A 22367-nucleotide genomic window follows, 5' to 3' on the forward strand; every position below is an offset into this window, starting at 1 on the left:
GCACACACACACACACACGCACGCACACAAATTGCAGTAGACAAGAAATTATTTTGACTGATTTCAAAATGTTTGTATTCAAGGACAGCTGTAGTGACTAAGGATGTTGACATGCTGTATTGTGTCTTTTCTTTCAATGCGTTCCCAGCTGATGAACATGGGCGCACGGCGGCCGCCGCCCAGGAAGATCATCATGAACGTGTCTGTGAATGACGACGTTCAGCTGAAAAAATCAGAGAACGCCTGGAAACCTGGCATGAAGAGGGAGGGCCTCGCAGAGGACCCAGAGACACAGAAAACACAGGTAGGGCCGAATTCATACCCACACACACACACACACACACACACACACACACACACACACAATAAATACACAAAACAGGAGTTTGGTATCAAAAAGCAACACCCATCAGTACCGTCCCAATTTATGGTATCGATATTGATTTTAAGGTATAAAAATATTGAAAGCTTCAAAATGTTGTATTCTTACATTCTAGTTAATGTCTGATTTTATTGGCAAAATGTCTAGTTTTATTGGCAAGGAATCATTGGTCTGATTCTGTGAACATTAAATAAAAGCAGATGATATGTATAAATGTCAAATTTATCCCATCACAGAATTAAATGGCCTTGCATATTTAGCAGAGTAAGGTATCCGCAAAAAGTATTGAGAGTATTAAATGTGCTGTAATCAAATTTGAATTGGAAATGGTATCTGTATCAAAAAATTCCCAACAATACCCAGCTTTACAAAGGAGTTAGTAAGTCAGGATCGAGTGCAACATAGCCTGCGAATGAGTGACTAATGGGCCGTGGGTGAGTGTTTACCTCGCCGATTAACTACGTTTTATGACGGATCCCCCCAGGAGCTGTTCAGGAAGGTGCGCAGCATCCTGAATAAGCTGACGCCCCAGATGTTCCACCAGCTGATGAAGCAGGTGACGGACCTGACCATCGACACAGAGGAGAGGCTGAAGGGGGTCATCGACCTCGTCTTCGAGAAGGCCATCGACGAGCCCAGCTTCTCTGTGGCCTATGGAAACATGTGCCGCTGCCTCGCCACGGTAAGCTGATCGCCATAAGGATCAGTGTGGGTGACGGTTATGTGTGTGTGTGTGTGTGTGTGTGTGTGTGTGGGGAGGGGTGTCGGGCGTAGCCTGAAGGATAGAGAAGCTGGCTTGTGTTTGGAAGGTCGCTGGTTTGAATCATTGGAATGGCTTGGAAAATCTGGGTGAGGGAAGTGTATAACTAACACTCTCCTTTCCCACAAATATGGCCACCTCCTGTTTGTGACTGTAAATGTTTCCCTCCCTTCCCCTGCAACTACTCCTTCAAGCTGTCGCTGTAAATAAAACGTTCTTAGTCAACTTACCTGTCTGAAAAAGGTTTTGTTGACATGTTAATTTGGGGATTTTTATGAGTAAGAATTTCAGAACTTCTTGACAGCAAAATGTCCTGCAGTCTTGCGGCCTCAAATTCTGTACACCCGAGCTGTTGAATTTTCCTTTTACAGCTTTACAGTTGTTTGTCACTTATCCTCTCCTTATACTTTTACTGTCTACTGTTCTTGTGCAGCTCAAAGTGCCCATGACAGACAAACCCAGCACCACAGTGAACTTCCGCAAGCTGCTGCTCAACCGCTGCCAGAAGGAGTTTGAGAAGGACAAGGTGGACGATGTGGTGTTCGAGAGGAAGCAGAAAGAGCTGGACTCTGCTGCATCGGTGAGTAGTCTATGAATTACTTAAGGCTTTACATAACAAATGCCATTTGGTGGAATATTTTAATCCAAAGTCCCATGCTGTACCATGACATTTTTAGCGTGGTGTGTTCAACCCCTAACTCTGGCAGTATTAGACCTATGTTCTACCCATTGAACTATACAGGACACTGCTATTATGGCAAAACCTCACAGGGAAATTTATATTATAGATAGAACCACATCATTTTATTCTAGGTTGATATGTATGAGGAGCTGGTCACACTGCAGACACACTGCTTTCAGTTGCTGGGCAGGTATTTGATTAACAGAACATTATTCTCTCTGTCCCCTCAGGCGACGGAGCGCGAGCGTCTCCAGGAAGAACTGGAGGAGGCCAAGGACAAGGCCCGCCGGCGCTCCATCGGCAACATCAAGTTCATCGGCGAGCTCTTCAAGCTCAAGATGCTGACGGAGGCCATCATGCATGACTGTGTGGTCAAGCTGCTGAAGAACCATGACGAGGAGTCCCTGGAGTGCCTGTGCAGGCTGCTCACCACCATCGGCAAGGACCTCGACTTTGAGAAAGCCAAGGTGAGCCAGCGTGTGGGGACTGCTCAACAAACTCGCTTGTTGTTAAGTGAACAAAAGGAGTAGTTAATACTCACACTTGCATCCAAAGTTTTGAGCCTAAGGCTAGAGGCTAATTTGTGTCACAGTAGCTGCATGTTGACGAGGGCTGCACAATTAATTAAAAAATATTAAAATCAGAATGCGGACCGCTGCAATTTCCAATTCACAAGAGACTGCAGTTATTTATCAGAAGGAGTGGTGGTTCAGACGGCCTCCAAAACAAGGTATTCCAGTGCTGTGCAGAATCCCTGGTATGCAAATAAAATTGAATGTAGGAGAAAATCTTCAACTCCAGACACTTATATCCACAATTCAATTGCAGTCACAATATTTAGCAAAAATATTCAACATGATTTTTTTTGTTTGCAGCTTTGATGTTGACCAGCATTATCATTTGTAAGGAGGTAAAAAGGAGTGTGTCGGCACAGGGCTCAGATGGGAAGCGTCTAATGTATTTAGCAGCATGAAATACTGTTTGTGATTTTGTTGACTTTTGTTTCTTTTGAATGTAGAATGAGATTAAGAAGTGTGGATGAAACTGTCACTTGCAGTTATGTTTCATTTTTTATGTGTACATTAATGATGATATTTGCACAACCTGAGGGCCAAATTTGAGTGGTTTATTACATATTCGGGGGGTCAGTGGCATATTGGTAAGGCCTAGAACAAACTTAGTGTTTCTTCTATGGTTGAAGCAGCGTTAACTGTGTCTGTGTAAGTCTCTTGTACTAAAGATGCTTGAAAAGGAAGTAAAAGGCAGGTTAGGCAGGCCACAATGCTCAGTATCGTTCCTTTGTATTGTTTTCTTTCTTTTTCATGTACTTGGGTTACTAACGTTGTCAGTACACCTCCGCTCAAATGTCACCAAGACCAGTTCCTTTACATTGGCTGCACTTGGCAAGACTGTGATTCTGGTTTACAGATGCAGCAGGAAAGCTGATAGCAACACAGTTTGGGGAGACATAAAAGAGAAGGTTCTGGTGGGATTCGATCCCAGACCAGCTGGGCTACATTTGGTTCCAGAGGCGGAGGAGATTTGCATCTATGTAGGTTAGGAGGAAACAGGAATATCCCCATGTTCCCTCAGTGGCCTGCTCTGCTTTGTTCTCTCTGCTGGCTCTCCTGTAGACATCAATGACTCCCAGCTGGACCTAGTTGGAGACCTCAGATGCCTGGAGAGACATAACTGAGACTTTATGTTCTCTCTCTGCTGTACTGTCATGTGTTGTTTGGTCCTGATCTCATCTAGCAGTCACCTAGCAAAAGGAAAGCCCTCTGAGCAGCTGGGAGAATATTATGAACAGGCGCAGATGGGATTAAAAAGGGGCATTTCTTAGATTTTTTATTTTTTTTTGTGTGGTTTTCTTGTTTTTTTGGCTGAAAAACTGAATTCTGCACTGTTTTGATACTAGTTATGAGACTTCCAGCTTGTCTGTCAGATGTGTTTCATCCTCTCTAATGTGGTAATGTTCTGAATGTGGCAGTTTTAGTGCTGGGCCATTACATTGAATTTGGGTCTGGTTTTGTGGGCTATTACAGTTTTTGTTCTACCGCCTCCCAAAATGTTCCATTTAGTCTCGGGCAGTCAGGAGGGCTCCTACTCCAAGTAATAAAATGCACAATTGGTCAATTGAGTGAAATAATGTGGAAATGAAAACGATTCTGAAAGCTGCTGTCCACTAGAGTGAATAGTGACAGAGAATATTGCTTCCATGTCTTAGATTAACCTTCTCTTTTGCTCTCTCCTGTCAGCCTCGCATGGATCAGTATTTCAATCAGATGGAAAAAATCGTCAAGGAGCGGAAGACATCGTCTCGGATACGGTTTATGTTACAAGACATAATAGACCTGAGATTGGTGAGTGTGTGGGTGTGCACGTATGCATGCTTGTGGTGATTATTTGTTATCTGCACAGTTATGTATCATCAGAGAGAAGACATTCTATAAAATGTTGGACAGACACAACACACCTGAATGCTCATTGTCCTTAAAGTGACACTCATTTTCCTTGTATGTCTTTTGTCCAGACATGGGTCATATAATATTTACAGGCACTTTAATGGTTTTGTTTTCACCCACTTGAATGCCAGTTAAGACAATTGCAGGAAAATATTTGAAAGGGATGCACCGATCGGGTTTTCTGGGTCCGATTAATGATTTTGTAGCAGTCTGATCAGCTGATCTCGGATCACCAATTGTAATTAGACATTTTACCCAGACTTTCAGCTAACAACGGCATGTAAAAGTGCAAAGCAAGTATAAAATTTCAATATGGCGCTGTGTTGAACAGATTGTTCTTTAGTCTAAATAGGTTTTATCCATACAATTATTAGATGTTAGTCCTAGGAATGGTGCATGAAAAGGATTTCATTGACGCAACATAGGCTATGACTACTGTCCAATACATTAAATGTTTGTTATCATATAGACTATGAAATTCATAGCATGTCAGGAATGAATATATGAACTTTCACAACTGTTTTAACATTTGAAAATAGTGAATGAATGCAACAATCAAACACTGTAAAACGCTCTGTCCAGAAAAAAGCAAAGTCAAATAGGGGTTTGTATCTCTCTGTCTGAGACCGATTCGATACGCATCTTGATACAGAATCAAAAATTCGATGCACCTAAGATACATTTTAAGCAGCCAACAATTCAATACAATTCAATTCAGCTCTGTCTCGATACAGTACGATGCGGTGTGACACGGTGCAATATGATACAGAGTCATTCAGTATAGTGCAAACAGTTCCATTTTACTGCTATTATACTTTGACCACTGGTTGCAAGCAAAAATCTTAAGGCATGAATAAATCCAGTTATGTGTGAGAGAGAAAAGACGTACATCAAAATGGACTCCTTCACATTTTGATGACCGTGAAAACATCCTATGTGGAATCTCATTTGTCGACAGTAAAAAATGAAAATTAGTCAACTCAGAATAATCCTTTCAAACAGGCTGCTGTTTATTAATAATGCCTTGCTGCTATCTTTACATATGCAATGGCTTCAGTAATTGATTTTGACTGCAGCGCTGTTATCGAGTGGAGCGTGGAGGAACATAGTGAAACCTTTTTTGTTGCTAGTGCTCCCGCTGGCTGCAGGTGAAGAGGGGCAAGCAGGGACTCTTCTCTCCCACTGCGACTCTGTGTTGTCTCTTTAGGTGGTGCGAGTAGCAGTGTTGCCTGTATATTTCACAGCTGCTCTGAAAGTTTTGCATATTGCCACACTTTTATCAAGTTTTCCATCTTTATTGTGAAACCCAAAGTGGGTCTACACTTGTGATTTCTAGATGTTTAGTCCGTCATATATTTGCTCTCCGTCGGTCGACATTCTTGACAAAACAATGGTTAGAGGAGAACAGAAGGGAGGGGGGAAAGTTTGCTTTCTTTGATTGAGGGGCGGGAGACACGTGACTTGAACCTTCACTGGACTGACAACACTAGCAGAGACAAGCATGGACTTGGAGGGAGAGAAACGAACAAGGAGTAAGTGACATTATTAGGTGCTAGAATAAAAAAGAGTGTCATATCTTTTCCAATAGAGAGAAGCCTGCATCGATTTAGCTGTGATTCCCTCACAACATTTACCAGCTACAAGCTGTTTGAATCGATGCCGCTATCTTAGGCATTAAGCCTGGAGCATCGATTCGAATAGGTGAATCGTTGCACCCCGACAGTGAAATGACCAATTCTCTCTCTGCGCCGCACTCCTGGCAATCCCACAATTCCTGACGATACTGAAATTAAAATCAGCAAGGCCGCTTAAAGAATGGATGGGTTTGTTAAAAAAAAAAATACTGTATTTAGTTACTGTCAAATGGCATGCGTTTTAATAACAAATGTAGAATGTGATCAGGAGGTTGAAACTGATAACCAATGACCTACTTAGAATGTCTTCCGGCGAATTATGATCATTGGCTGATTGATCGGTGCATCCCTTGAATTTAGGATAGTTCTCAGTGATAGACAACTTCCAATATCTGAATTGATATATCTGCTATGGTACCCATGTTGTACAAAGTGCTTTAAAATAAACATTAAGAATTATTCCAGGTTAAATTTTCACTCGGGTCTGGTGTCATTGCGGTCCTCCTTTTCCTGCAGCACAACTGGGTGTCCAGGAGAGCCGACCAGGGCCCCAAAACCATTGAGCAGATCCACAAGGAGGCTAAGATTGAAGAGCAGGAGGAGCAGAGGAAGGTGCACCAACAGCTGCTCTCCAAGGACAGCAAGAGACGGCCAGGTCAGGCCCGCGGGCTAAATCCTCTTTAAGGCTTAGAGCCACATAGGCACAGCTACAGCGACAGGCAGACATCCTATCCCTACAGCCTGCAGAGACACTTTTGTGCACCTACAGCGGACAGGAAGCCCCCTACTCCCTCCCATCTGTTAACTGACCTATAATATTTCATCAAATATCGAGGGCTGAAGGTTACAGGATAAATGTCAGATTGTCAATCCCTCCCATGGTCGATTGACTGCAGTGATACACTCATGAAAATACAGGCAATAAGTAGAAGTTGGTCATAGATTGCAGAGGGATTTTCCATTCAGAACAAATGAACACACTGTAACTGTACAAATTAGTGCCTTTGTTCTGGATAAAGAATGTTTCTCCCCCCTGTGGTGTATGTTTATGGTGTGTGTATGTGTGTCTTTGGCCCACTAGACCCAAGAGAACAGAGAGAACAGAGAGAGCAGCGCGTGCAGAGAGAGGAGACCTGGAACACTGTGCCCATGACCAAGAACAGCAGGACCATCGACCCCACCAAGATCCCAAAGATCTCCAAGGTCAGAAACACCATCTGTCCCTCCCCCCATCCTCCCCTCTCAACCAACAGCCTGTCAATCCAATACTATACCTATATCGTTAGGTTTACGTTGTTAAATGAGATATCGAAGCAAACTATTTCCAGAAGAAGATAAATTGGATGTTGTGTTGATAGCAGGAACGACCAAAATGTATATTTCTTGTTATCATGATTCCTGATGGGAGGTGAATCACGTGTTCCCTGACCTTAAATTGGATCGTTGATCTCTGCTTGAACGAAGACAGCCAAAATGCTGGTTGCGGCATTGTGTACTGTATATTCTGAGTCTGAAAGCGTGCAATGAATCTGTAGACTGCTTCGTAGTCTGCAATTATGGTTGCATAATGTCCTTCATTGTAATTCTTCTTCAGTCTTCATTGTAATTTAGATAAATTGGTTAGCTTGTTCTCCCCGTGCAGGTCCTGACAAGTTAAGAGTGTTCGTCTCGAGCTCATTATGGGTTTTTCCAGTCTGGTTTTCCATGTTCCATGTTCTGGTGCTCCTGTTCTTTTAACAGAAAGTTTCTGTACACAGAAGCTTAACTGTTTACACGGCACTAATGCACCTCCTTAGCTGAATCCTGTGGCTCATCATAGCTGGGATATGTACACAAACCGTCCCTGTCCTCATCTGATCTAAATTCAGGTTTCTAAGTTCAGGAGTACACAGTTCCCCTGCTGGATAGATGAGGCACTGCGGTGTGAAGCACTGCAGGGTTTCCTCAGAGCTCCTCCTGCTGGAGGGACCATGCATCTCTCAGCATTGGTCATTACACTAAGAGATGGACATTCATCATACTAAGATTTAGAGACAGCTCATGTAATATACTGTATGGTGTATGTATAGACACATTATCTTGCCTGGCACTCATCCTTAATTAGCAATTTGGGCTGCAGAAGAATTTAGTAAAAAGAAGGCAAGCGTACTAGGTAATGAGCAATTCAGATGCTTGGATCAGGAAATCCTTTGTCAGCAGATTTTTGTACTCAGTGTGTAATACTTGCATATGCAAGGATTAAATTTTGTTATCTCCCCCCCCCCCCCCCGCTGGGCATCCTGGCAGCTCACTGGGTTAGGGTGGAAAACATGTACTTGTGGGTTCAAGTCTGGGTCACTTCTTTTGTCAAATGTCATCCTCCCTCGCTCGCTCGCTCGCTCTATTTCTCTCTCTCCCTCTCTCTCTCCATTTCTCTCTCTCTCTATCTCTCCCTCTCTCATTCTCCTATTGCTGTCAGTGGTCCTTGTATACTGTCCAGTAAAGCAGTAATACAAAAAAAAAGAAAAAATTCTGAAAAGATTCTCTTTCTGCAGCCTCAGATGGATGAGAAGATCCAGCTAGGCCCACGGGCTCAAGTGAACTGGATGAAGGGCAGCAGTGGAGGAGCGAAGGCCAGCGACTCCGGTAAGGCAACACGCATGAACTGACGGAGAGCCACAGTGGGTTGTTACACAAGTAAGGCTGGGGATACACTACACGACTGAATAGACTGTAAAAAATATTGGACATTACACAGTTAACAACTTTCCAGATTTTTTTTTCCATCTTGTGTCGTAGAGGCACACACACTTGACAATGAGGTAAAGATTAGGATTGCAAAATTCTCACACCATATAAAACTTCAATCCAGCTAAAAACACAAGTGCTCATGCTACTGCAACACCAAACCAAACCGAACATGGAGGTGGAGTATTTTTCTTTACAAACTCTGTATATTTTGTCTTAATCTTGCACAGCACTCATTGGCTGTTACTGGTCTCTGTTCAGATTTGAGTTGCTCCGTTCTGTGCCAACTGGCCTTTGCAGCCACCTCAAACTAGCACATACTCGGTTTGATGTTGAAAATCAGTTGTGATGGTCAAATTGTCAAATTGTGGCTGTAATCGGCCTCAATGTCTTGCAGTCCAGCCTGAAGCTCACTGGGAGACAGATTTAGTGTGAAGGTCTCCTTTTTTCCTTTTGGTCAACACTGACTTTTGTGTTTGCCCTGCACCTGAGATACAGTTTTATTCTGAATGTGCTTACACTATTTTCTGTGTCTCAGGTGAAACAAACACACATGCGTTGACACAAAATTTGATAATCCATAATCACTTCCCTTTTTCCTCCCTGGTAATTTCTGTTATTTGTTATTCTTGCCTCATACCCATTACTTGTTTTTTCCCTTATCAGAACTGTCACGGTCAGGTGGCAGCAGTCTCAACCGTTACTCTGCGCTGCAGTCCACTCCCTCATCTCAGCCCTCCACCCCACCTGCACAGAACCCAGACTACGACTCCAGGAGAACTCTGGGAAGGTAAAGGGCCATATTAGGGTCATATTTTGTGCTCCTGTGAGACTGTTGCTTCTGTCAAGGAGGAGTTTGTTTGTCAGTCTGTCAGCCGGATATCGCAAAAACTTTCGAACAGATTTCCATGAAATTTGGTGGACAGATAGGCCTTGGGCCAGGGAACAATTGATTTGATTTTGGTGGTGATCTGGGATTTCCACCATCAGACAATTATAATTTTTAGCCTTAACTTAACTGAAACTAATGGACATAGAGACTTGATTCCAAATTATATGGGCATGTTTGCAGGGTCAAGAAATCAATTTAACTCCTTCTAGTGCCTTCTAGTTAAAGAATAGTGTTACAATTTTAGTATCATATACTCCGGATGCACATTCCTTTTCTCTCTTTTACTGAGATATCTTGATGTAAAATCCTGACAGACTGTGTTTTTTTTTTTTCCACCAGTCGTAGCAGTGCAGGGCGAGAGCGCAGCGAGAAGCCGCTGAGCTCTGCCCCGTCGTCGCGTCCCGGGCCTTTCATCAGGGGAGGCAGTTCCAAGGAGCTGCTGGAGAGCCAAACCCCCGAGGAGCCGCGCAGAGACAGGGAGCGAGAGGGGGCCGAGCCCAGGAGACCCAGCGTCACCGAGGACAAGACTGAGCCAGAGCGCAGCAGAGTCAGAGAGCCTGGTGAGGGGTGCAGCGCTGCACATACATGCAAACAATACTGACATAAACTGTTCCCATTGGTACCATACTGATATTTGGCATCTTTTAAGGCATTAAAGGATACTGATAGGCATCAAAAGTCTTGGGATACTTGGACTGGCATCTCACGATTTCAGCTATTATACATAATTACTACTTTAGTGCTTTGGGGCGCAGCTACAACTCTAAGGCAAACTTTGCACAGAATCTGTCTTTGTATGTCGTCATCTGGCTTAAAACCAAAGAATCTCCAAATGACAGAAGATTATCCACTTTTAGAAACTAGAATAAGGTTTTCATGTTCAGACTCGGCAGAAGGATTTTCCTCTGTAACGCTGGGCCAATCCATTCTTTTCCTCTTTGCTTGTCGCTACGTTTTTTCCATTTTAACATTAGTTTTGGTCACATGGGTGCACACATTCAAAGGTTGTTGTCAGGCATAATGTAAATGTTTGATATATGACACTGGGAATTTCTGGGGAATTGAAAATATAAGAAACACTTCAATATCACCAAATTACATGATTATTAATTGTGGAAACATAAAATTGTGATATTCAGTACTGTGTAAAAGTCTTGGGCACCCTAGATTTTTTTATATCAATTTTGTCTTAGATGTTTGTTTTTCTGTTTTCTGCATTAGTGTGTCAGTCGACTGCTCTTTTTTTGATATTTTGAAATTTTTAATTTCATTATTTTTTAAAGAATCTTCGCTTTACAGAATTGTTTTTTACATGTACCTAAGACTTTTGCACAGTACTGTACATCTAATGCATCTAATTCAATTTGGTTTCATTCAAAACATTGGAGTTGAGGAGGAGATTTTAGAATTAGCACAATGAAGTAGAAGCATTGGACTTGGTATCTGGAAATTTCCAGTGGCACTCAAACACACACACACACACACACACACACACCCTACCTATCTATCTCTTGAAGACATTCCAGTTAAACTAATGGGTTGTATGATTAGGCTACACTCCCATGGGTGCTGTATGGCCCAGCAGAGTTTTCTGGGTCGTGTTGTGGGCCGGCAGATGAGATATCTGCAGGACTCGGCCTGACATATGGGGAACCTAATTAAATGTGCACAAGTAGATCATTGATTTGTGTCATACGTAAAGCACAAACAACAAGTTTTCCTCCAATATCATCTCAGCAGGATATAGTGTGGTCATGACTCATCAGTGGACAAAGCCATAATATCCATCTTGAGCATGTTTCATTAAATGCAGAATAGGGCAGGTTGGTGTTTGCGTGGGTAAATAATCACAGGGGAGGATGAGAATTGGACAAACAATCTGGCCCAAGCAGACAACTAGATGTAGATCATACCACACACAGGCACATGATACAGCGCTGTTGTGACTGTTATTTCCCATTGACAGTGAAACCCGAGCCTGTGGCCCAGACTCCAGACAGACCTGCCATCTCCGAGGAGGAGATGGAGAGGAAATCGAAGTCCATCATCGACGAGTTCCTGCACATCAACGATTACAAGGTACTGGGATTCACAAGCAGATCTACAGCAGGTGAAACTCCTGGCGCCTGACTTGGTGTCCAAACTCAGTGGGTTTAGGTGCACTGGATTCAATTAATGCAAGACTAGTGAGTGGTACTTACTGCACTTGTACCAAAAATGACACTATCAATAATGACCTTTTTTATATGTGAGATATTCCTAGGTGCTAAAAACATTTCAGTCAGGAGATAATCTTCAACGCAATTAAAGAACTTCATAGGTGCTTTTATTGCTCTTTCATTACTAGGATGATAAGACCACAGGCAATAGCTTTAGGATCTTATTCCTTCCACTTCATCACTGTACATGCAGCAATAATTGATAGAATGTGTTGATTGATAGATTGTATAATTTGTATAATTTCTCCTTTTCGGCTTTTTGTCTTCATTACGATAGTTTTACAGGAGAGATAGACAGCAAATATTAGGAAAGAAAGAGAGAGGGGGATGACATACGACAAAGGTCCTGGGCCGGGTTTGAACCAGGACGTTGCGGTTAAATGGTTCACGCCTTAGACCACTAAGATACCAGGATGCCCCCCCCCCCCCAGTAACCCAGTCTTGTGCATGTTTGTGTGTGTTTTGTGCAGGAGGCTGTCCAGTGTGTGGACGAGCTGGACCTGGCCTCTCAGCTCCACAGCTTTGTGCGTGTGGGGGTGGAGTCGACCCTGGAGCGCAGCCAGATCACACGGGACCACATGGGCCAGCTCCTCTTCCAGCTGGTGCAGCAGGTCATCCTGCCCAAACCCCAGTTCTATAAAGGGTCAGTTCACCTAATGTGTCCACTGGGCCTTGCGTGAAATCATAGTGGGGTTCCTTCGGACAGGGGTGCTAACTTGTTTTGATCCGAAAATGGGTCACTCAGGTGAATCATGTAAAAAAAGTTCAGAAACTATTCAACAGTCAAATCATGAATATTGATTTCTCTACTAGTGTTCCTTTCTTTTGCGTCTTTGTTTCTCCCTTCATGTCATATGTGAACGAAGATAAACTACAGCCACATTGACAATTTTGTCAATGTGGCTGTAGTTTATCTGCATTGATGTAAAGTGGGAATATTCATTGGAACGATTTAATGGTTCAAAGCAATGACTTGAAAGTGTTCATGAAAGTTATGCACTTAATTCCTTTTTCTCATCTTCCTCCACTCATTCCCTTTGTTTTTAACTGTTCATCGTTACCCTTTACATTACCCTAAGTTACCCTTAGAAATATTTTATAGTGACATTAACTTGACCTAAGGAAATTTACTAGAAATAGGCTTTTAAACACATTTTTTTCCAAATTTTCTCTCAGACCCCGGCTAGCTATTATATGTCTTGGGGTTTCTGTTACATTTTTGACAGTGGATGTGTTTGCATCCATGTCCGCAGGTCTTCAAAAGTATGAAAACCTGATAATTTATCATTTCCAGCTCTTCAAAATTTTAGAATCAAAAACTAAGTCTAGAAAACCAACTGCTATTCAGTCCGGTTGCACATATGACGTATGACATGACATTTTATGTAGTTGTAATAATCCTAAAGGGCATATGTATATCCACTGTAATTTCACATATTTCAGATGCTGTTGTGAAGAATAATCTTGAAATATAGAGTGATGTGGCCTAGTTATTGTCCAGCCAATATTCACATAAATAATATCTTGTCAAGAAACCAAAGTCTGGAGAAAGTATGACATTTTGGAAAATGTGTAGAAACCCTGTCATATGTCTGTCTCCGTTTAGTCAGACTGGGAATCTTGTATTCTGCCTGATGGTGTGTTACCACAAAAGGACACATTCATCTTTTCTGTGTAAGCATGCAAGCATTTTCTCCTGACTTTTGAATGCTTGTGTATGCAAAAGGACAACAGAATGGGACCACAACCACCCTGCATCCCTTTATTGAAGCGTCTCTTCAATGTGCTGTGTCATCTTAAAGGGAAACACAATTCAATTTCAGTCTTCCCGTATCTTATTCCAAGGGTCCAGGGCGGTCCGATCAATACTTGTGAACATGATCAACTCCCCAGCAAAGCCAGAGAACTCATACTTGAAATGGCATTAGGTATAAAGTTTTTGAGGGAAAAATGGTACAGTTCACTGGGAGAACGCTCATTCTCCAGCGATAAGCGAACAGTTTCTGGTTCAGAACTGACAGAATAAAGAATTAAATTCCTTTGAGTTTAAAAACTCAAAATATTTTGTTGGTCCCCAAAATGAGTTGCCTGTTTATCTATTGAACAGCTTCAACCTTTCTACCTATATACTTATACTGTCTTAGTTCTCACTTTCTAGAGCAGTGGTTCTCAATCTGGGGGTAGGAAGATCATTTTGGGGCATCGCAAGATGATTCGTACAAATTAGTCTGTGTAATTTTTCTGGATTTTCCCTAGTCTTTGCTTTTTTCTTGTGAAGTACTGACTATTTTTCAGCCTCCAGGGCTCCTCTGATAATCAAATGAAACAACCTGAAAAGGGAAAATCATTTTTTGGTTGAACTGTTCACCACTCAAACTGTTCAGGCAGCAGGCATTGCTTCGTTTTAGGGGTCACAAGCCAAAAAGTTTGAGAACCACTGCTCTAAACTATAGGAACAACAATATATGATTTGTCTTTAAACTGAATGATGTTGATCTTTTGAACACCAGTAGCGTCCTAACCCAACGCCGTATCTTTGTGTTCTGGCAGGCTTGTGGACACCCTGGAGCAAGCAGACGACATGGCCATCGACATTCCCCATATCTGGCTGTACCTGGCCGAGCTGCTCAGCCCTGTGCTGAGGGAAGGGGGCTTCTCTATGAGAGAGCTCTTTAGGTACTGCAGCGTCCCACACCTCAAGGCCTTTAACTGATGCTCTTATCCACAGAAACTTACAGTCAGTGAGACATGACAAGCAGCCAACAGTAGGGAGGGCAAGGGTCAAAGCAAATAAGTCCACAGCAAATCAAACTCTGACTCCACAGTGTCAATTCTTTTCACCTGGGGTTTTTGTTTTAAAAAATGTCATCACGTTGTTGTCTTCATGTGTATTTCTGGAGATACAGTTTACTAGTCAACAAATCAACAAAGGCAAGTCAAATTCACATACAGTAGACAGTTTGGAATAAATAGCCATCAAGTCCCCAACCCAGGCTGTGAATCCATTTAATGCCTCTTTCTCAGGGTTTCCCCTCCTGTGGTTTTCTCAGTTGTCTCATTATGTGTATTTGATATGTAACAAGTATTTGTGTTGGCACTCTCTTCTCCATGTCCTGCTGTGAGCTCTGTGAGTAAACTAAGCTATGTGAAGGGTGACAGTTGGGCAGACTTGCATTTTAATTTCTGTCTTTTCTGTTTATTCACAGTGAATTAAGCAAACCTTTGCTTCCTGTGGGAAGAGCTGGGATCTTATTTTCTGAAATACTGCACATACTATGCAAACAAATGGTAAGCAACACTTTAATCTGAACTTTCTTCCACCTGTATATTTATATCTTCTCCTATCATGTTGAAGCAGATGGAGTGTAGCTGAGATAGGTCCATGACAGGGTAAGAAATTAGGTTTTTCGCAAAGGGCATTTTTGCTCCCTTGATTTGATTGTTAGTGCCATTTTGGTCCTTTTAATTAACTGTAAAGTAATACATTTGCATTGTATATTGGCAAATAACCGCTTAGTTTATACCACTAAGATCTTTTTTCCCACTGCTGGAAATCGGTGTCAGGGCTTACAGAAGAGGATTGGATTTTTTTTTTCCCCACTCTGTCCTCAATCTGTCCATCTTCCACCCTCAATTTGAGTATTTTACAATATTGGTTGTTTTACTTTTTGCTGATGCAGCGGTTTGTGTGGGCTCTGCATTTTCTTCTGCCGTTGGCTGTGTGGTGCCAACATTTTCTGCTGCTTCAGGCTGCGTACTCAGTTGTTTCTGATCATAAACCGTTCATTTTTCTCGCCAAGAATACACTAGAAAAAAATCCCCCGGTCGTAGGCTCCCACGAATGACCTGTGGAGGCCCACGGGGGACAGTAGTCGCTTTCACGTGTGTATATTTGACAGCTCAGTGACTAAAATGTGAACAGGGCGAAATGCAAAAAAGGATACTCCTAAATTGTCCTAATTTATTTCTGACCCTGCTCCATGGTATAAATGAGTTTGAGAATAGAACAGTTACATCAAGTGAGCGTAACACAGTTCTGGCGCTCTCGTATGCACTTTGACGCGTGCAGGCTCTTGAACACACTTGTGCATGAAGATACACATCAGCACACACCTGTATTTTAAAAACTGTGATGTGCTTGTTCTCTCTGCTTTTATCTCACATATGCATTTATGTTCTTTGTTAGCTTGTGACAAACCTGTTTGGTAAATAAATTTGTTCTAAATAAATTTAACAAAGTCAAGAGAAGTCAACCTTTGAGTGCCGCTGAGTCTGATGCGGTCTTGTCTTCTCTCCCTCAGAGCCATAGGAAAGTGGGCGTTTTGTGGAGGGAATCTGGCCTCAGCTGGAGCGACTTCCTACCAGAGGGCGAAGACGTCCAGACTTTCATCTCACAACAGGTTGGTGACAGAAGCCTCTGCTTGAGTCAAGGCATACTAACATTACAAGAAAACTCCCAAAGTCACAACCAGTCGACCCTCTTAATCCTTAATCAGCCTGACAAGTTGTCAAAGAACACATACTTATTTACAGCAAAGTAAATAGTTGCAGGGGAAGGGAGGTTACCACACACACACACACACACACACACACACACACACACACACACACACACACACGTAGGAGCTGCCCAGGACAACCACAGTCTTCTACTCATCCACTTAGCAGCTCCATTGAAGCAGTTGGGAGTTCTCTTCTCTAACCATTAGATTCAAGGGTAATTTATATTTCTGTGTTAAATGCTGCCGTTGCTAGGTTGCTACACCACTGCCATCTAGCGTTTTTGCAGAATCACCAACGCAGAACTATAAATGCTCATCATAGTTCTGCATTGGTGATTCTGCAAAAATTATATTTCTCACCACATTCAGTGACATCTGGTAGTCTTCATAATTCGGAGATGAGGAGTCGTACAAATGAACATATTTGTGAGCTTCCTCAGCTCCTCTCTTCGATCTGCTTCATGTTGTCTTCACTATCGGCGGACATCAACCGGATACAGGTAGGACGTAATATGAAGCGGGCCAATCACAGTTCTTGCGGTCTTGCGTCACCCTACATGAGAGTTTTTGGAGAGGTGCAGGTGAGCTACGGCGGCAGCCTCTGCGGGCTACAACAGCACCGCAAAGACCAACAGTGTATAACAGAAGTATAAATTACCCTTAACCTCCATCTAACCCCCCCCCCCACTGTGCCTGCTCTTCCTCCTCTCCTTTTTCTATCCAATTCTCCATTTCATCCTCTTTACCTTACATGTCGCTTCCTCCTATTCATAATTTTTTCCCTCTCTGCCTGTCCCTTCCTCTCTGCGCCAACAGAAGCTCCAGTTCACTCTGTCGGACTGCTCCAGCCCCGAGGCGGCTCTGTCTAAACGGATCCTGTCTCCTGAGGAGCTGAGCCGCCAGCTGGAGAGACTCCTGCTGGAGGATATGGCCAGTGACGAGCAGATCTTTGACTGGGTAGAGGTATGGGAACAGACACATGTATGCACACATTTCACCGCACATTTCACCAAGGCAAATCATTTAGCTGGCCTGGGCGTCCAATCTCTGTGGGACAATGGCTAAAATTTAAAGAGTTAGTAAGTAATTAATGGCTTTTATCGACCTCTGTCAGCAACCAAGGAATTGTAATTGCAACATTGACAGGTTTCAGGCACAGCTTACTGTAGCCTGTAATGGACAGAAATGTAAAAGTCACATTTTGACAGAAGAACAAGTAAGCTAGCTAATTAGAGCAAGTGAAGAGGTAATATATCACTACTGTGCTATGGGACAGTTCAAATCTTACTTAATGCAGCTTAGCATAGGCAGTGGGCTGCAGGCAAAAAATAATCCTAATGGGCATTGATTATTAGGTGCTAACCTCTATGGCCACGTACACACTACAGCTAAATACAGTTGTGACCTCATTGGAGTGCTTAATCCTGTTAAGTTCACACACGGTTTGCTTTTGAAAGAGAGTGACAACCTCATTCTACAACCGCACTCACTACCACAAAGATTCAGGTTTTGACTCCCAAATTTGAGTGCAGATTTGGTTAGTCCAAGTAGTATGAACCAGAACCACACTGGGAAACTGGTTAAGTGACGTAAGGAGTAACACTCATTACATTACGTAACGTTATCATTGTTCATTTGAAAAAATGGCGGATAGCAGAGGGTTGTTGTGACTGGAGTTGGAGACAAGTATTTGGGCAAAGGAGGAGGGACGTCCAAAAAAAACTCAATGGTACAAAAAGAAACCAGCAGGTGTTTCAAGTCATCTCTGAAAAGCTTCTTGCTGACGGTGTCGCCATAGACAGCAAGCCGCTTGAAAGTACCAGATTCGTAAGAAGAAAGACAATACGATGCTGCTGTCTGTGGCGGTTTTGGTTGTCAAGTGAGTTTAAAACACTATCTGAACCGGCAATGACAGCAGCCATATTGGTTTGAAGTAGAAACGTTACTATGGTTACAGACATTATTTACAGCCTTTGGGAGATCGTGGGAGTGGAGCGACCTTTTCCAGTACATACAGTGTAGTCACTCTGCTCTAATGTGCACCAAACATAATGACATTAACTCTCATTCATAATATACGGTAGTCACTCACAAAACAAAGTGTACGTCAAATCCAGAGTGCGCTCGTACACCAGACGGTACGGTAGAAGTCAAACAAGCATCAACCAACTGGAGGCTGGTGTGCTGAACATCCACATACCAGGAAGTAGCTTGGTGATTTTCTAACTGTAGTAGTTAAGTCATCGCATGAATTAAAAATATTGTTCAGTGATTCTTAGTTTCACTCACTCCAATCCTACAAACCCCCCCCCCACCCTCCACCCGAGAACCTAGAAAGCGTTAGCGCACTTGTATAGAAATGTAACAAGTAAAAATTAGCTTGCCAGGTTTTATATAATCAATATTCTTGTTAATATGCCTTGTAATTAGCTGTTTTTTCTTCATTAAATGAAATCGAGATAGATCAAAAACATCATATTTTACGCTCTATGAAACCCTTTGGAGGGGCTTTTAGTGGAGGACCCCATTTGGTCTGTGGACCCAACTCCCATGAATTAAGCCTTTAGCAGCACAAATATCATGCTTCCTCTCTCAGTATGTATAAGCCCGTTTTTGAATCAATTTTTTGATTTTATTTTTATTGAAAGTGTTTTTTTTTTGTGTGTTTGCAATGGCCTAACTGCCAAGATTTGTTCAACCATCTGAAATTGACAAATTGTGTGTTTTGTCCTCCTCCGCTGTGCTCCACTTCCCAGGCAAATCTAGATGAATCTCAGATGAGCTCGTCTCCGTTCCTGAGGGCTTTGATGACAGCTGTGTGTAAGGCAGCAGTGAAAGGTGAGCACTCCACCGCCTGGAAGAGAGGCTTCACTATCCTGCTGGAAATGGTTCCACTGATTGCAATATTTATACTGTGCCAGACCCAGAGCAGAGCGGCTCACCACGCACTTGTTCTGCCTCTGTTTTCCCGCACAGATGAGAGCACCACCTGTCGAGTGGACACGGCCATCATCCAGAGGAGATTGCCTGTATTACTCAAGTACCTTAACTCAGACACTGAGCGACAGCTGCAAGCACTTTATGCACTTCAGGCGCTGATCGTCACCCTAGATCAGCCTCCAAGTAAGTGTTGCATCATACTACGTGCATCCTGCCTCCCAGCAAAACTGTGGTAGTCTCATTTCAGGCTGTCGGATTTATTTGTCTTCATTTCCTATCAGACATGGGTCAAGTAGTGGTTGCAAATAATTCTTAGGGTGCGTTCACACCAAGCGTGTTTGGAGCAATTTAATTGAACTCTAGAGTGTTTACTCCTTTAGTCGTCTTCCATTCGGACTGCGGTGCGCTTCGTTAGGAGTGAGAATGTAATCTGAACTAACTACAGAAAATGATGTACAGTTTTAGGGGTACAAGGAGACAGATATTGACATCTGACAGACAGCAGACGCTCATGCTTGGAAATCCTAGCATAACAAAATGAACTGAGGGCAAACCACAATCTGGACTGATGCTCATATTTCGCTGTTTCTTCATGTGTTCTTAACTGGTATGAACACCAGAGAAGGTAAATTACAGCAAAGAGCGCAGACAAGTCCATTATGCTTTAGCTAAAGTTACAGGTACTGGATTTGTTTTGACTCCCGACCACCGCTGAAATCTCTAATCTCGCAGGATGACAGGTTACCAAAACTCTGTCCAATAAACAAACTACTTGTGAGTCTGTGTGACTTTTGTTTACGAGTCCTGGTTCACTTGTAATTGAACAGTGACAACCTAAATGAACCAAATACAAAAATGTCACAAAATAAACTTTTCCACTATGGTTCAGACCTAAGAAAACGAACTGTAGGTGTAATCTGACCATTAGCGCTTGTTTTAAACTGCTTGGAGTACCAGATGGGTGGGGCTTACCGCATCAGGACAATGCAGTTCAGGACAACAGTGTCAAATTTGTTGTCAGTCAAAGAAAACTAAATTGACTTCACATACATTCCTGCGGCTGTCTCTTAACTTTCTGGCACTCACTGTGTGGCAAACCCCACTCACCTGGCATCCAAGTCAGATAAAAACTATTGACTGACTGACTGTACTACATGGCACACATTTCACCTCACAGGAAAATGTGTTTTTTGACACATGCCACATTGAAATTCTTTACTTTCCTGGTGTGATACGCTCTGTGACATACTCAGTTTTAAAGCCTCTATTAATTTCATGCGTACTCTACAAACAGCTATCAGACAGTTGCGTTATTCTCTCTCCCTCTCCCTCCCTCTCTCTCTCTCTCTCGCCAGACCTTCTCCGGATGTTCTTTGACTGTCTGTATGACGAGGACGTCATCTCGGAGGATGCTTTCTACAAGTGGGAGACGAGCAAGGACCCGGCGGAGCAGCAGGGCAAAGGCGTGGCCCTCAAGTCCGTCACGGCCTTCTTCACCTGGCTGCGGGAGGCGGAGGAGGAGTCGGAGGATAATTGACAAGGGAGTCAGCGGCTGCCGCTGCCAGCCCGGGACACGACGTAGAAGAAGAACTGCATCCTCACAGCAGAACAAAACAAACAAACATTCAAAATGCGCGTGGGCAGGACGACATGTTTACGGCTGGAATTTTTTTCTGCGGTACGGTTCTGAAACATGCCGCCATTTTGAGTTTGGATTCCAACGACGGAAGCACTAAATACCTGTATTATACATAGAAAATATTTTTGTTTTAAATTTTAACTTACTTTTCTTTTGTTACTTTTTAAGAAGAGACTTAAAAGATACATAGGTTCTGGACTCTTTAATTTATTATTTTTTTAAGGACTGCAAATACGGAAGTTTATTTAACATTTGCAGATGCTCACAATGAGAACATTGATGACAATAGAAATAACAATATTATTAATTATAATAACAAAATAATAATTGTGAAATAAATAGCCTCCCTGGATTCCAAAATGTTTGGTTGAAAACAGGGTAAAAACAAAGTTATTTTGGGATGAAGGGGAAGCAGAGATAATGAGTGGATGCACAGGAACTATTAACGTTGTCCTTGTATGACGTTGTCCTTGAGGTCAAAGGTTATCGCTGGATAACCAGGAAGTGTTCCCTCAGCTTTGGCTTGCTCCATGTGATATGTACATACACCTCATGAGAGGTAGAAGTATGCATTCAAGAAGCAATGCAAATCAGTCCACAAAAGAACTCTCAAATGAACTTGAATAAACACCAACGAACAAATAGATACATGCAATTGAGATGAGCAAAATGCAAGTTTAAAAAGCAAATGCCAGGGTTGCTGAACATGAAGTGCTTGTAATACTTCAGACCTACAGAGCAGATTAAAAGCTTGTAAATACATTAAAGACAAAAAGGTATTTAAAAAAAACAACATTTACGATTTCCGTGATTGTTATTTTGACGACTGGTGTTTGTGAATGTGTGAAATTTTTACATTTTCGGTTGTCAAGATTGTTTTTCTGCAATTCTCCCACTGCTTAGGCTACATCTGTGTGATGCATTGAGGAAAAGTTTCAGTTTTCCCAGTTTGGACCACACTTCCATCCTTGAAGAAGAGCGGCGGTGATCGTCAGGCACTCAAGCAGAGGAATCATCAGGAATCAAGCCACCATCCGGCCTTGGCTTTGAAATGGTTGCAGCAGTTTACTAATGTACAGTTTTTGTTACTTGCATTTCACCATACACCGACTCGTTCCTGTTGGGTGCTTCTGCAAATCCTTTTCGTCCCTCTAGTGGTGAAACAGTCAGTACTACATCCCAGGAGTCAAACGACAGTTACACTTGATACTTGCAGTAGGGATGTGATCACAAAACACAAAAGGCAGAGAAATAGTCATCTCCAATTAGCAATGAATGGGAGTTGTGTGTCTACAAATACTTTAAGAATTACATTTGTAACTCTTGACGCCCTCAAACATTGATTTATAATCATTAATCTGTTGTAGCGTGTTCCTGTGTATGGGATAATGTGCCTTCATTTAATTTTAGGCTTATAAATCCGTATTTTGTTGCAAATTATTGAAATGGCGAGCCTTGCATTGACTTTGGGTGAATTTGAGAAAATGTTAGGAGAGTAGAGTGCTATCTCCTTTGTTTATGAAAT

The 22367-nt window shown here is 42.5% G+C and overlaps 2 protein-coding genes across 5 annotated transcripts in view; one reads left to right on the forward strand and one right to left on the reverse strand.

Moving 5' to 3' along the window:
- The window catches only part of eif4g3a (eukaryotic translation initiation factor 4 gamma, 3a), a 58971-nt gene extending 37345 nt beyond the window's left edge, over window positions 1–21626 (forward strand). The window contains exons 15-33 of the mRNA XM_078283757.1: window positions 149–304; window positions 867–1064; window positions 1576–1722; window positions 2055–2291; window positions 4083–4187; window positions 6440–6578; window positions 7005–7126; window positions 8458–8548; window positions 9317–9440; window positions 9882–10102; window positions 11509–11621; window positions 12232–12404; window positions 14312–14437; window positions 14968–15049; window positions 16063–16161; window positions 17080–17226; window positions 19020–19101; window positions 19240–19386; window positions 20559–21626. Of these exons, the coding sequence (XP_078139883.1) occupies window positions 149–304; window positions 867–1064; window positions 1576–1722; window positions 2055–2291; window positions 4083–4187; window positions 6440–6578; window positions 7005–7126; window positions 8458–8548; window positions 9317–9440; window positions 9882–10102; window positions 11509–11621; window positions 12232–12404; window positions 14312–14437; window positions 14968–15049; window positions 16063–16161; window positions 17080–17226; window positions 19020–19101; window positions 19240–19386; window positions 20559–20740 (2691 nt within the window). The 3' untranslated portion in view covers window positions 20741–21626. The remainder of the gene's footprint in view (window positions 1–148; window positions 305–866; window positions 1065–1575; window positions 1723–2054; window positions 2292–4082; window positions 4188–6439; window positions 6579–7004; window positions 7127–8457; window positions 8549–9316; window positions 9441–9881; window positions 10103–11508; window positions 11622–12231; window positions 12405–14311; window positions 14438–14967; window positions 15050–16062; window positions 16162–17079; window positions 17227–19019; window positions 19102–19239; window positions 19387–20558) is intronic.
- pfkfb2b (6-phosphofructo-2-kinase/fructose-2,6-biphosphatase 2b) overlaps window positions 1–22367 on the reverse strand; it is an 85848-nt gene that overhangs the window by 7429 nt on the left and 56052 nt on the right. The window lies entirely within an intron of this gene.

The sequence above is a fragment of the Centroberyx gerrardi genome, chromosome 5, assembly GCF_048128805.1.
Source record: "Centroberyx gerrardi isolate f3 chromosome 5, fCenGer3.hap1.cur.20231027, whole genome shotgun sequence".
Lineage (NCBI taxonomy): Eukaryota > Metazoa > Chordata > Actinopteri > Beryciformes > Berycidae > Centroberyx > Centroberyx gerrardi.